The sequence below is a fragment of the Colossoma macropomum genome, unplaced genomic scaffold (genome assembly GCF_904425465.1).
Source record: "Colossoma macropomum unplaced genomic scaffold, Colossoma_macropomum, whole genome shotgun sequence".
Classification (NCBI taxonomy): Eukaryota; Metazoa; Chordata; class Actinopteri; order Characiformes; family Serrasalmidae; genus Colossoma; species Colossoma macropomum.
Genome location: NW_023494803.1, coordinates 35,041,076 through 35,057,116, shown reverse-complemented (window position 1 = coordinate 35,057,116; position 16,041 = coordinate 35,041,076). Strand labels below are relative to the sequence as shown.

At 40.1% G+C, this 16,041-nt stretch overlaps 1 protein-coding gene across 3 annotated transcripts; it reads right to left on the bottom strand.

Annotated features, from left to right (window-relative positions):
• Window positions 1-6,235: 6,235 nt before the first annotated feature.
• On the bottom strand, window positions 6,236-15,681 carry fosl2 (FOS like 2, AP-1 transcription factor subunit). 3 transcript variants are annotated; one of them, XM_036593219.1, is made up of 5 exons: window positions 15,571-15,681; window positions 14,973-15,059; window positions 10,838-11,092; window positions 9,805-9,912; window positions 6,236-8,289 (listed from the first exon to the last, which is right to left on the bottom strand). In XM_036593219.1, exons 3-5 carry the CDS (start codon window positions 11,075-11,077, stop codon window positions 7,744-7,746), a joined length of 894 nt encoding a protein of 297 aa, XP_036449112.1. In that variant the 5' UTR covers window positions 11,078-11,092; window positions 14,973-15,059; window positions 15,571-15,681; the 3' UTR covers window positions 6,236-7,743. The 3 variants fall into 3 exon arrangements, with proteins under 3 accessions (XP_036449112.1, XP_036449111.1, XP_036449110.1); XM_036593218.1 differs by having other exon boundaries at window positions 15,480-15,680; XM_036593217.1 differs by lacking the exon at window positions 15,571-15,681 and having other exon boundaries at window positions 14,973-15,068.
• Window positions 15,682-16,041: the final 360 nt, after the last annotated feature.

The window sequence follows — 16,041 nt, the reverse complement described above, 5'->3', positions numbered from 1 at the left end:
ACAGTGTCACCTTTGAAACAAACCATTAAAACCAGCATGGTCTTTGACACGCAAAGCAAAAGCATTTAAATAGGGATTATAGGCTACTTTTGATGTTTTTGGTTTTTCATGCTATGAAATCTACACCGAAATTTAAACATAGATAAAATATGGCCTGCCTGTTAGCCCATCTAGGCCTTATTTTGTCTAAACTAATGTTTTTACTGCATTGGAGATACTGTCCAATTAAGATGAGGTTGAACTTGAAAGCTGTGGTAGGGGAAAATCTGGTGGAAAGTAAAATACAACAAGAAATGTTAATGTTTAACTAAAAGGTCTAGTAAAGTCACAAGCAGTCTCACTTTTTCCAGTTTGCCCACAGGAAGTTAGTTAAAGCTGTTGTTGTCCTCTAGTGTACAAAAAGTAAAATGACCTTCCACTGAAAAGAAGTACAGGCACATGCTCATGAGTTGGACTGACATATTTCCACCATCATAAATGTAGACATTATAATATGCATCATGCACAGAGAAATTGTAGAGAAATGTTTTGTATGAATGTAAAGAAAATGGGTTCTTGCTAACTAGTAAAATAGTCATAAAAAGTAAGCTCTTGTAGACACACCATGTCATGCAGATGTAGAAAAGCTAACTGGATTGGCACTGTAAATGTATTTCAGGAAAAAAAAAATATGACATCAAATTTTATATGAGGGTATATGTTCTGCCATCTTGAAAGGCACAACCTCATATCCCTCTGGGAAACCGAGATGTGGACCCCCTCACCTGCCACAGCTATAACTGACAGTTTAACATCATGGTGCAGGCATGTTGCTTGACAGCTTTCCAACATGACTAATGCAGCGTTCTGACACTAAATAAGAGATTACTTGACAGTCATGTAGTACTCTGTAAGTCAGAGTCGTATCCATAAAGCTGGACATTCTGAAAAAATTCATGCTTTGTATGATTTTTGTGTTTCAATACTTTCTTTTTACAGTACTCAGTGTGCATTACACCAACCACTGGGAATCCCTATTGTGTTTAAGAAATCCTGAGGTATCCTCTACATAGCCTAGATGACTGGGCACAGCTCATTACTACTGGCTAACCAGCTTCAGAAAAGAGCAGCACAGCTGGCTAATTTCCCTTAACAAGCACATCGACCACACAGTCACATGAGTTTTAACACACACACTTAAACTTGATGGTTCTTCAAGGGTTCTTTAGTAAAAAAAAAAAAAAGTGACATTGGCATCATTACATTGTGAAAGTGTTCTTCAGATTGATGGAGAATGTGCTGTAAATGGTTCTATATAGAACCTTTTTCAAAAGTGTTTTATACAGCACCGAAAAGGGTTCTTTTATTGTAACAAGGCTGAAGAACAGAAGAACCCTTTTTGATGCATATAGAGCACTATTCAAAAAATATTTAGCCCCTCTTGGCTCGGACTGCCCATGGGGAGTACGAGGAGATTTTCCAGCCAGTAGCCTGATCTGTCAGTTGGACTGTCCAGGCCAGCTGCACTAAAGATGAACTACATTAGAGGAGCCACATCCATTAAAGGAGCAGTGAGTAAGATTTAGTGGCATCTAGTGGTGAGGTTGCAGATCTCGCTTCTTCAAGTTTTCGCTTGATGTGGGGCATAAGATCCTGGTGACACCACTGGCTTATTTGATGAGACCAGATGTTTGACATTAGTCTTATATTTTTAATTAAAAGAGGTGAAAGAAAAGTTTTTAAATGTGACATTTTTTAATGTTCTCTGTTGAGATTGTGTTAACTTATCACTTAGAAACATTTGCATATGACTGTACACAAGCTTACCGGGGAGAAAACATTAGTCACATGTAACGTTTCTTTTCTAATACTTGATTACACATCTTCCTGTCTTAATAACTCCATCAGTCCAGTCTGGTAAGGAGCTCACCAGTCTCCTGTCCACTCTAGTCCACTCTGGTCCACTCATCCATAAACTGGGTGCACATTTCTGTTCCTGTGTGCCTGTAAGCCAATGTTTAAAACTAGAACAATAAAATAAAAAGCCTGAAGACAAGGCAGGGTGTGTGGAGTCAGTACGACTTAAAAGATACAACATAATGGAAAATGGAACAGTTACGTTTCCGGACAAAAGATACTGAAGACAGTTACAGTTTAATATCTGTATTTCTGAGACTATGGGAGTGTCACTGTTGTGTTTGGCCTGGACACATGGGCTAAAATGGACAGGAATCTTATAAGGCTGGTGTTTTCCTAACCTGACAGAATTGGCCCTGTCATTAAGGTAAAGAGTTGCGTAACCAAATATTAGAGAAGAAATGATGCAGAAATTATGGTCATCAATGTTTTGTCCAGGGTCCTTAGCATCTTTAGAGACTGTCTTACAGCTTATGATTCTGTTGCAAATTTTAGATGTTGATATTTTCATTAAAATTGTGCCACAGAGGTTAAAAACCACCAAATGTCATACATGAAGAACATCTATTATTTATGTAGGGAATGTTCTAATTAAGACTCATATTTGCTGAAATATGTCAGCAGTTTTCTTTAAATTAAATAGAATTAAATGAACCTTTGATTAAAAATGAACATTTGAAATGAATTAACCTTCTAAACTGGAGGTAAAAAAGAGTGCAAACCTCAACCCGGTTCCTCTCAGCTTGGACTTTGGGTTACTTTTTTTTCTTTCAACTTGCATAGTGGCAAAGAACCAAGGATTATTTGTTTTGTTTACCACAAGACAGTTGACACCATCAAATGTCTAAGAGTATCTTTTTATGGTTATAAATGGTTGAACACATTTAATCCGTGGGCAGGATTCACATCTACAGTGGTTTTATATATTCCATATAGACTTTTATTCGAGTGTTCATTACACTAAAACTCTGTGGGTCAAACATGTAGTTGAAACCACTTTCTGTCTTGAACCTGCAAGAAATGTTTGGAGGTTGTGCTGCACTGATCCTAGAAGACTTCTCAGTATTTTGAAAAAGTGTTATTTCAAACAGTGTCACTAGATGGCAGTGCATGTTAATATATTGCTTAGTTTAGGTCATATCATAGCCCGTTCAGTGTCGGAATGCAATGACTGTGACCCATAGAATGAGTCCAGCGTGGCCTTACTGCCCACACTGAACTATGGTAAAGGTCAGGGGAGGAACATTTTTGGTAACTTTTGTTCACATTTGAAGCGTATCAATATATTTCCATAACACTTCATTTTCTCCATCTTAATGAGAATAACGAAGAGGCCTCCTGGAAATTTTTACTCAGGATGAAGAAGATAGTCATCTTTCTCAGATAAACAAACTTTAGACTATGAAGAGTGAGTTTATGCAATGTAACTGTCATGCAATTGGCAGGTCAAAATGACCAAACAGCCTCTTTATTTAGACTGGACTGTTTTGACACACTTTCCCCTAAAAGCATGGGTCATGATTACTGTGTTACATGTGATTACTTTGTGTAAAAGTCCTTTAATCACACTGTTTGAATCAGTTACAACTTGAAACTAACTACAACTAATTACAACCTTTGCCAGTAAAAACATAAGACAACATTGGAATAAATACAAATAAACATTAATGCAGTAAAAAGTAACAGTTTCTTGTTTTCAAAAAATTTGTTGAGATCTTGTGAGCTAGTTGGAAAAACACACATTATGTCCAGTTTTCTCCTCTATGCCCTCAGCCATCGTATGGATTTGTCCATCAGGAGAATCTGATTTAATTTAGGAAAGGATTGATTAGCCATTAAGGAACCACAAACAATACTAGGCTGCCATGAGGAGACGTTTGGAAACAGTTACGAACACACATTGATATGAAATCACCACTTATTGTATTAATATTATTTGTACTTATTCTAATATTAGTGTTTTTCTAAGCAAATAAATGTGTATTGCAGAATTACTCTGGGCACCTAAGACATGACATTTGCTTAGCATTATATATACATACATATTTGTATGACAAATTACATGTTTGTTGTTTTTCTAAGTGAAAATAAGTATAACATATCCTCTACAGGGAACACACATCTGCACATTTTAATGCACCATTACTGGTTATTTGCTGAATTTAACATATTTGGTATTATGGCACATGTTATATTTTGTGTTTTATTTCCATATGTTAAACTCACCAAATATGTAGAAACTGTGCACTAAAATGTGCAGAACAATACTATATTTAAGTTTATTTTCATTTAGAAAGTCAACAAAACGTCATTTGACCAGGGGTGCTGAAACTTTATTTTACTTTTTTCATGCACATTAAATTTCATTGTAATCTTAATTAGCCTGTCAGTAAATACCACTTCAGTAGTGTAATAAGCCAATTTATCACGGTATTTAAAAACTGAAACAATCAAAAATATAAATAAATAACGATCTTGTTTCTTTACACTGTTTGAAATAAAGGTTCTGTGCAGGTACATTTTTTATTTATCAAGGTACAAACAATGTAAATGTTCCCTCAAAGGTACAACAGTGGTTTTAAGGTCTGATTGTGAACCTTAAATAAGTTTTTCCAGGTGAAAAGTACGTATTTGTATCTATTCATAGCCTCAACACCTACAAGATGGGGTGTGTGGAGTCAATGAAACTTATAAAATATAATTTCAATGGATTATGGTACAGTTATGTTCCCTGACTAAAGGTACTGAGATGTACCCTTCAGAGGACCACCCCAGTGACAAGAAGGGTACTGCCCCAGTGACATTTTCATACCTTTTTTTTGAGAGTGTAAAGCAAGTATTTGAACATTTACAAGTACCTATTAGCCCTTGTTTTGGTGATCTAATCTCAAAATCATGACAGCATGGTCAGTCATAGCTCACAGCACGGACCACACTAAGTCACCTCTCTATCCGCAGTGCTTCTGCGCTCTCATCTTGGGGCCACTGTGAACAAATCCAAACGATTCTGAAGTGACATTTCCTGTATTTATACCGTAGGATGTTCATTTTCATATCAGCCTCTTTTATTGTTGTGCTGTTGGGCTTCATCCAAGAGCTCATTTCTGAGCAGCTATTGCAACACAGTGAATTGCAAAACTGACGCTGGACCTGATTCACTGGAATAACACGGCAATAATCAGTATGAATTACCAGCATAGGATTGCTTTAGGCCCTGATGTGTGACCGGAATAAGCAAAGAAATGAATGAAAGGAAGTGAGAATTGCATAACAAATGAAGTAAAACAAACCACAATATCTTGTTTGTTTATTCATTTACTTATTTATTTGAAAGTAAGACATTTTCACAACAGACACATACAGCTCCAAACACAACTGTAAAAGCTCTTGAATGATTCTGAAATAGATTTCACTCCTAACACCAAGATGTCAACTTAGTAAAGAATCAGGATTTATTACATCATTTGATCAAGTGAAATACTGAGCCATCCATTCATGTTCATAAAAGTGACATAATATCAGGTACCGAATGCACCTTGCCCACCAGGATGCTTTTAGCGTCGGAGGTTTAGAACCACGTGCTTCACGTATGTCCGCATATCATTCCGAATGGAAATTCTCAATTTTACATGAACATGGTAAGATCTCCTCAACGCCACGTGTCTTTGATGGCTCACGTGGCTTGAGCCCCAGAAGGGACCAGCTGTATCTTAGCAATAGTTCCAATATGCAGGATCACAGATTATGTATGAAGCCCTGTATAATTCATGGCTGTTAGTGAAGCATTTGATTTGAAATGGTGATTTTTGTGATGTAAAATGCTCTTGGGACAAAAAAATGGTACCAATGACACACTAGCTATTGCCAATTTGTCTTATAAGTAGTGCAGGTTTGCATACAACTATATGTCACTGACTGAATAGAGGCACTATGGAGGGTGATGGAGTGTTATTGCCTGTGGAAAACTGGTAGCGAATGGCTTACCGACGGATGAGAGAGGTGCATTCAGCCAAATATAGACCGACTTAAGAAAAAAAAAACAGAGAAGTAGCAAAGTCTAACAATCATGAGATACCCACCAACATAATCAAACTGTGTGGACAAGCAAAGTACAACTATCAAGAATACCATTTGCATGTTTTTTTTTTGTTTTGTTTTGTTTATTATTATCATAATCCATTTAAATAACCAAAGGAACAAACACTGACATACATATTGCTGTTTTTGTTGTTGTTTTCTGTCTTTAAAACAGATAAAGCAATTAAAAGGAGAAAAGATTGGAAAGCAGGACATGTACAGAGGGGTTCATAGATGGCTTGCTTAAAGATCTTTAAGGGTCCAAAGACTGACAGACAGACTGGTTACAACTCAAGTCGTCACGCACTTTGTTTTTTTTTTTGGTATTCAACTGATTTTCTCCACTATATTCCTTTATTCTCTCTCGTTCATTAGAAAAATCGTAATTCTCTTCCAGATCCTTGGTGGCCTTGAAAAATTCCCAACATAAATAAGCAACAAAGAAGATTCCTTCAGATCTACCCCAGCATTATTCCGCTTTGGTCTGGCAAAGATGACAGCGCTCTCCGATACAGCACTATCCCGTCCGCTTCCCAAAGGAATGTTTGAAGTAAACAGTTCAGAAATATTGCAACTGATATCAGTTCTTCGCACTAGCAAGAAATTAGAAGTGTCTCAGCATCACGTCCGTGATTCCTGGCAGGCATTCAGCTCGTTCTTTCTACGTTCGACTGTAAAAGGAATGCCGCTGTTTTTTTTTTTGTGATCAGTAACAAAGTGCATCTGGTCCCATGTCTGGCGGTTGAGGCTCGCCCAGTGTTTGAGGGTGTCCATTTGGCTTCAAACTCTACAAGTCTGCAAAAAACGACATCTATCGATCAAGCCGTGAAAGTACGTTAGAAAAGTAATACATAGTCATAATCATTATTTCCATTTTAATACCACAGTGTCTGCCCAATAGAAAGCAGTATTGCCTTGTAAAGGGTTGGAGGCTGAACCTAATATGGCTAGAGTTTGTCCTCAGGTACATACCCCTGTGTTCTGACATGTTTTGTACGCTGTGTGCAATTGCTTTTAGTAATGCTTGTGTGGCTCACTCACACAGACAAAAATCCCTGACAATAAATTCAGTGAAGTGTTTCTTTTTTTCTTTTTAATATACATAGCAAAAATAATGTAAAAGTTTGCAACATTACCATGGTTCCTGTGCCAGGTATTGATAAAGTCGAAGAGGTCAGCCTTTAATAATACACGTTTGTTTCTTTCTCTTTGAGACACTGAGGCTCATCCAGTGAACCCTTGACATGTTTTAAACAGCAGGACACAATATACAACCGGACAATATATTCACATAGGTCATAAATACAAAGGGCAGTCAATGTAAATGTCAAGCTGGTTTGTTGAGGACGTCCACCTAACTCTGTAGTGTCCGATCCCAGACTGTACCGAACGGGGGCTTCCCCAACCCCTTTTCGCTGTCCCTGTCTTTTCCCAAACGATGGGAAAAACACTTTTTCGAATGGTGTTATCGAATGCTCGCGACCGAACACGGCGAGCGCGATCAGAGGAAAACCAAAGGTCTCCTCTTCGTTCTTGTGTTAAGTCTCAATTCTGGTCTCAATTCCAGTCCAGCCTTGTTGTTCTTTGTCGTCGTGGGTGAAAATGTTTGATTCTCACAAACACATAAACAAAACAAACGGAAAAAAAAATCCCTTCTGAGACATTTTAAATAAAACGAGCAAACTAGCCCTTGAGGGTTCTCGGCTTTGTAGAGATGAGGTCCTGGGACGGTTCCCAGCTGGGGATGAAAGAGTGCGGCTGGGCTGCGACTCAGAGAGCCAGCAGGGTGGGCGAGTTGAGCGAGTCTGACGACTGGTCTCCACTGCTGCTGCTGCGCCGGTGGGCTTTGGAGCAAGACTCTGAAGATGGCGAGGGGCTTTCGGGTTCCAGCATGCTGGGGTAGGTGAAGATGAGGCTGGGGTTGCTGGGGGTGGACACCGGAGTGGACGCGGCCACCACGGGAGTGTTTAGGCTGTCGCCGTCAGAGCAGTATGCGCCCCCGCCCAGGCAGATGGGCTTGATGACCGAGTGCTGGCTTTTGCTCTCGTCTTCCTCGTAGTCATCCTCCATGGGCTCCTGCTTCACCACCACCGGGCTCAGGGTGTTGAGCGGGCCCCGTGAGCCCAGGCCAGGGCGCATGGTCAAGGGGAGAGGGGTGCACTGCTGGGGAAGTGACCCCTGGTGGCGTTCGTCTGGAGGCAGCTTGCAGACCGGGTTGTGGGCCACCAGCATGAACTCCAGCTTGTCCTTCTCCTTCTGCAGTGTCTCAATCTCTTTCTGTAGGTCAGCTTTCTCCTCCTCCAACTTTTCAGTCTCCTTTATTTAGAAAAACACAAAAAAGGCACAAAAAATGAGCTGAAAAGTTTCAATAAACAAAAAACACACATTTAGTTCTTTTACTTTTTGTATATAAAGAGCTGTATGTTTTCTGTACTTGAGCTAAAAGTTGTTATTTTATCACATTACTCCAAAAAAAAAAAACTTTTTGTCAACTTTTTAAAGAACAAGTTCCTTCAGTCACTCTTGATAACTACAAGGGTGGTGTACATGAGGTTATAGTCACTCGTTGTAAATTTACAATAAGTGGGTGTAAGGTACACCCGAGGGAACAGAGCAGATAAATCTGCACAGTGTCTGCTCACAGGGCCTATCCCTGTTTGAACTCTATGACCTCAGTGCCATATATGCCACACCCTAACACCAAATAATCCCCAACACTCTGTACTTTCTGATCTACCACGACTGTTGCCACTCGCATGCAATCCTATTTAAGGAGCTAATTAATTATTAATTAAGTTATTAATGGAGTATTATTGCTTATTACAGCTTATCATTCAGTTATTGATCTTAAGACACTATTCTTCAACAACTACTATACATTATGCTGTAATTACTATGTAACTAATATGTAGTTATGTAGTAATGAGTGCAAGGAACTGAAGTGCGAACATACATGCGGTGCCCCCACTTTTAAAGGCTCAAATTGGTAGTGTGCATTGCTGGGTTTATTCCATAACTGTTTTGCCACACCCTCTCACCCTCTGGGGTTGGGGGGTTAAACAGACCCAGACAGCCTGACTAGACGACCAGAGATAAATCGCAGGCTGTCTATGTGTGTTGGTATGAGGAAGAAGGAAACTAAAAGCAAAGTAGCCTCCACCATTACAAAGAAAGAAAGAGAAAGAAGATGGGAGATGGCAAAGAGCACCCTGCCATCAAAGCTTTATGATAGCTCCTTATTTGGTGAAGACTGAAGCAGAGAAGGAGGGGGAGGCAAAGGAAGGGAAGTGAAGGGAGATAGCAATGTGTACGTTCTGATGGCTTGTGTGGTTTCTTCTTCACAGTATCAGACATTTGGTCTCGTCCACCCCCTGCAGCACATTCCTCCCTCGTGGTTTCGGTCGGACAGCTTGAGAGATGGCATTGTGGAGCTAATTAGTTCAATTACAGCACATATCGTCTGGACGAGGGGGCATTCCCACGTGCTGCCAGACAACATTGGGCTTTTATAGCTGCACTTCTGACTGCGGGCAAGAGCAGCTAAAAGTGCGGGGCCACTGACGTAACTTCCCTCTCTTATACACTTTAACATAATAACTAGTTGCAAAAAATAAACCTGAAAAAGACCAGATGGACTCAAACTGCTGCATTCAATTAAACCCCTTCTTCCAGAAGTATTCAAACAGGCATTTAAATCTTTTTTTCTAAGAGTGCTTTAACATGAGCCCTGAGGTTTCCATGGTGCTACTTCTGCAGACACTTTCTATGTTCCCTCATGTATGTTTTTGTGTATGGTAGATACATTCTTGTTTAAAATGACTAGAAACTCACCCCTTGCAGCATCTCGGTCAGCTCTCTCCTCCGATTTCGGCACTTAGCCGCAGCCAGCTTGTTCCTCTCTCGTCTCACTCTCCTTTTTTCCTCTTCCTCTGGCGTCAGCTGTAATGAACAACAGGAGCGATGAGCTTTCATACAGAAACAAAAATATCCACTGGCATCTGCCTCTCTGCTCAGCAGTTATCATTCACAGTGGACTACATTTTGTACAAAGTCTTATGCACGACTGTTCAAAAGTTTGGAATCAATGTTTTCAATGATATAAAGCCAATCTGGTTGTAGACAGATTAATAAAATAATTAAAATAAAATAATTGTATGCAAATGTTTGAACACCATTGGTCAAATCACATGTTTTGTTGATTGAAAATAGGTTAACACTTCCACTACAGGGAGCAACCTTAAATATGATTTAAGTTAAAGTAGTTAAACTGTTGCTGAGTTTAACATATTTGAAAAACATTAAATATAAATGTTAAAATGTTCAATTCAGCAAATAAACAGTAATTGTGTATTACAGTTCTCTGTAGAGGATGTTAACTTATTTTCATCTCAGAAAATCAGCAAAACATGTAATACATGTAAGACTGAGAATGAAGCTATAATAAAAGCCACATTCAGAATGCATCATATTTTAAAGTAGATCAAATCTCGAGTTAGACAACTTGACCTATAAACAGATTATTATATTATATTATTTATCATTTAAACAGTCACTTCACAGGAGAAAGTAAAAACCTTAACTTTTAATGTAAGCTATGGTAAAGAGATTTTTAAGTAATTTTGCAGCATTTCTGTTGGTCCATTTATCAAGAAATGTCCACACAATGTAAAGGACAACTGCCATTCTCAAACAATGTAGACAAATAAAAAATCAACAAAAATGGAGACACATGTTTTTGTGGGACAGTGATGTTTGATGTCTAGCTAATGTCTAGCTAGTGTATAATTATATACACTGTATGAGCTACTAATCTATGTACTATGAATAAGAACAGAAAGGTCTGTACTAAAACAGCAGCGCTCACCTGCTCATCTCTTTTGCGTCGTCCGCGAGCGTCACCGATGGAGCGGATGACCCCAGGTCGTGCGAGGGCGGTGTGGCCGAGGAGTCCGGGGCCGCTGGACACAGGCAGGCCGTACGGGTGTGAGCGTGAGTATGGGTTGGACATGGAGGTGATGACTGTGGGCTGGACCATCCACTGCAGGTCCTGGCTGGTGGTTATGGCGTTAATGGTGGGAATAAAGGCACTACTAGAGCCAGGCATGTCGACTCTGTACTTCTGCAGAAGAAAAGAGGGGTGCGGGGGGGGAGATAGGGAAGTGATGAGAGCACTGAACTGTCTTGGAAAAGAGTCAAACTCTCTAAAGCAGGGCTGCCCAAAGTGTGAGGACGTTTGATTCAGCCCTCCAGAAAGCTATCCAAACCCCACTCCCTCACTCAGTGAGACAGAAAACATACAGTGGTATGCAGAAGTTTGGGTTCCCAAGGTCACATGACATGTTTTGTTGATTTTGTGATTTTAAAATGTGGCTTGGGCAAAAATTATGGCACATTTTATGTTTTCTTTCTTTTATGATGTGTTAAATTTAGCAAATAAACAGAAATTGTGCACCAAATTGTGCAGAATAATAAATAATTATACTGTACAGTTACAGTATACAGTGTCGTATTTAGGTTTGGTCCCTGTAGATGATGTGTCACTTCTTTTGACTTAGTAAATCAACAAAACATGTCATTTGACAGCTGATATTCAAACTTCTGCATATAACTGTATAGATACTATATATAAATTCTTCTAACAGTGTATTTTTTAAAGTTAGTATGTATTAAAACTCGATTTAAAACCTATCAAACTTCTTTATTTGTCTATTTATTGGACTTTTTGGCCCTTGACCCACCACAAACATTGTACTTTGGCCCCTAAGACCAAAAGTTTATGCACCCCTGCTCTAATGGATTTAGCCCTTTGACAAATCTGTGTAATTTGTTCTTAAGTTTTGTGATGTGACTCGCATCACTCCATCTACCATTTATCTGCTCCATGCACCACCATCATCACAGAGTAATGAATCACTTTGTGCAGCAGCTCTGACTGCAGTCCCTCGTCTGCATGACCCTCATAGCGACACGATGACACACTCAGTGAATCATGGGAAAGCCCATAGTCCTCTCTGACAGCAGCCCATTAGGGTTAAGATAATGGCCTCAGTGATGCAACGGGAAACAGAGTCACTCAGTGTGTGGAAATCGAGCAGAAAAGATGGTTACTTCACATTCAAGCTGTGACCCGTACACAACGGAATCAGAAAAAAACAAAGGAAATGTTTTAGAAATGTATTAAAGGCACTAAATGGAAAGACTATGTAGGTGCGCACTACTCCTGTGCATTTCTGCTCTCTTATCAATGCATAATCACTATTTTCCCAAATAACTGAACCTGAACCCAAGTCTCTCTCAGGTCATTTCATCCTGAGTTAGAGCTCAGTCACTGGAGCTTGTTTTGTTGTTGAATGTGTTACCCACAGACAAAGGCTACTCATTAACCTGCCCACTTATCAAAAACATGATTAATATGTAACACTGCGGAGTTAAAGTTGGTGGAACTGCTTATCTGAGTCATGCCAAAGTGTTAAATTACACAAATTCTTTCCAGTAAGTCGGGAAATGTGTTATATTTAGTGATGGCAGGAGTGAGAATTCCCTCACATTCCCACATCCCAGAGGGATTTCTAACGGGAAGGTGGTTTAAGGGGCTTCATTTACAGCAAGTCAGCTGCTCTGTGCTGGACCACGTCATTTCTGGAAATCACAAAATACCAGGACTCGGTGCCAAGCCCAACGTTTGGGCTCCATTCAGAGAGAGCTGTTCTGCTCTTCTTCTCATAAAGTACTTTCACATGAGTGTTTTTTTTATGTCCATTCTCTGGAATTCATCAAGTTTAGACATCATAACTATATAACTACGTATGTATTATATATATATATATATATATATATATATATATATAGATAGATAGATAGATAGATAGATAGATATAGATAGATAGATATAGATATAGATATATAGATATATATGTGTATATTTCCGCACTTGTATTCAGACAATCCCACCTCCTAAGCAGGGACTGGCTGGTGGTTAGAGCTCCTAATTTAAATATGCAAATTTACCAGTCTTTCTATTTTGCTTTAAATCTAGTTAGTGATGCTGAACTGAGATTAATTATCGATTATTTATTTGTTCTGGCTGTTCCAGAGATTTTCCTTATTTCTGTGAGCTCTCAAGTTCCACTGTTTTCTACGGTTGCTATGGTGACTTTCTCAACTGTCCAATCGGCGCGCTGCTCATGAGAGCGAACCAGTAGCCAGTCCTAGCGCAGGGGGCAGGGCTTTCGTGCCAATCCCAGCGCAGGGGGGCGGGGGCTTACTGCCAATCCCAACACAGTGGGCGGGGTTTGTGTGACCGCTGGTGGTGGGGAAAAACCGGGAGCTAAGACACGCTGCCTTTTCTCTGGAACTGTTTAACTCTGATCTGCGGAGCGCTTCTCAACTTTCTCACAAACTTTAGCAACTTCGCGCAGTTCTTTTAGAAATGATCTCTGAGTGTTTCTTTCAGTACCAAATATTGATAAATCTGTGACCTCCGTGCACAGACTATGGAAACTGGCTCGTCCTATTAAACGCACGCAGTCTCTATGGGTTATGGGACAAACGGGCTTTATGAGTTATGTGGTTTTATGTGAATGTCTGTGGGGAGTTTATGGACGATTTGCACTTGAGAACTGCACGCAGTCCCCCGGAAGTGGCTCAAATGATGTTAAAAAAAAGAGAAATGCCAAAGGTCTGACGCACGACGGTAACAAAAGTGCCTTTATTTTACACTGGAGCGCAAAATAAGCATCTTCCCAGAAATAATGAAGCAATTTCCTTAAGACAGCTGTTGTAATACTCATCCAAACTAATAGTAAGCAGCGCTTTATTCGGGCAGTACGTGTTATTTTACAGCTGTAAGGCTTATTATAGACACTCAAACTCAGAAGCTGCTTATTTCTCGCGGCTGTAAGGCGCGTTCTGTCTGTTCTCTGGCTCTAGGCTATGGTTTCCGACACATGTCATCTCAGAGCCGCATTACGTTTGATATGATTTCAGAGTTGAGTGTACTGTGGCAGTGGAAGTGGAGAGCATCCTGCGGTCAGTGTGTGCGCAGTCTCGGTGGGCTGCTTTCACATTTACGCCCACCACCCACACACACTTCAGCTCAGAAAATCATATAACCGCACATCAAGGCTTATTCCCTGTCTCTACTGCATGTATAAGACTCAACCGTTAATATATATTACAAGCCTCAACCGTTAACATCTACAGTGCTGAATTAACACCCAACAGTGATGAATTAACAGCTACAGTGTTAATTAAAGTCCATCTGGACACAAATAAACACTGTAAAATTAATTAAACGGGGGATTTTTGGTGTGGTGCCCCTCCATTTAGTTGTTATATACACACATTACATACATACGTTTATATATATATATATATATATATATATATATATATATATATATATATATATATATATATATATATATATGTATATACACACACACACATACATACATACATACATACATACATATATATATATATATATTATATATATATAAATTCAGTGCATTCCTTTAGAAAGAAACTATTCTGGTTTATGAATAATGTGATTTTAGCACAGGGGAGATTGAATTGTACTTATTAAATGGTGTGAATGTCACTGCATTAAAATTATATTGCACTATAATCTATAAGAACACTTCAGTCCAGAATAAAAAATGAAATCAATTTAATTTAATCCATTTTTTTTCTGATTCCTTTTTGGTAAAGCAAACTTTTACTGGAGATCAACTGTGTTGAAGATTCAACTTAAATTCTGAAGGCATCCAGGTCGATTAGCTTACTTTTAATTTTAAACAACGAGTGTGGTGTTATTTTCCATTGGCAGTGGACCCAACAGAGAATAAAGCTCAGTAAGGTACTGGAAGTGCTGTTAAGAGGCTCTGCCTGACTCCCTGACACCGGGTGGACAGCAGCCCCGTGCCTACAGGTGTGTGCAGTGGCCTAGCCGAGCTGTGTAGGGCCCGGTGGTGGTGGTGGAGGTGGTGGGACTGTACCTGGTAGCTGGAGGCTGAGAGGGGGCTCCCGCTGGGGAAGGAGTCCTGCTGGCCCGGGGAGGCGCTGCTGCTGCTCCCGGAGTACTCCTGGTACATGATCCAGCAAAATAATAAAAAAAAAATAGGCAAATTTCAGAGGTTGGTAGTGATCTCCCACACGTTTAGAGTGTCTTCTTGCACTTCCAAGCAAAAAAACCCACAGTTGAGGTCCCTTAGCGTGAGCTAAGAAAGCCTAATGTGAATTAAAAGCAGTCTAATATCCAAACAATCAGGCTATAAAATGGTCAAACAGGTCTACAAATCCGGATGTAAGTTATACTGTTATAAATCAGAGAACTGCAGTCTTGCAAGTGTTCGTTTAGTCCAGTAAACAGGTTGTGATTAAAAAATTAAAAAAGTAAAGGTGCCTCCCCCGCTGTAAACCAAAGCTAGAGTGACTAATAAAAACTTCTACGAAAATCTTTTTTTTCTCTTTACAATGAACTAAAATGTCTCTTGTGCACCTACTTTCTGTAAATGAAACTCGGCGCAGGTTTCGTCCCTGTTTTTGTCCCGTTTTTGGCGATATGACTCAAAGGAGCGACAGCGCTACCTTCACCTTTTCAGATGCGCGTCCTTTTTCTCTTTTTTCCTCTTTCTGCCCTCCTGCTCGCTCTGCGCGTCCACCTTTCTGCGCGATGACTCACTCCAATGGCACTACTGCGCTTCGCAACTGCTTTTCAACGCCAATCTGCGCACTCGGTCCGAGACCAAGTCCGACGTCAGTGAGGGGGCGAGTGAGCGTTCAGCGCAAAGATCGCCGTTCGGTCAGACACGCTTTCGCAGAGATGTGGAGGAAAGTATTAACAGACTTTATCGAGCGCAGTAGACCGAGTTTAAAGTGAGATCAAGGTGATTTGTGGGAGTTTTGAGCTCGTGTGGCTGCTCGCGCTCCCCCCTCTTCTCTGCCTCAGTTGGTTTCGGCCATTGACGTTCTTTCCTAAAATGGGCAGTTGCGTCAGTGCGCACACGCGCATGGGTTTCCTACAGGTCCCGGCGGAGGGATTCCCTCTTAGTCCCTCTCTCAGTC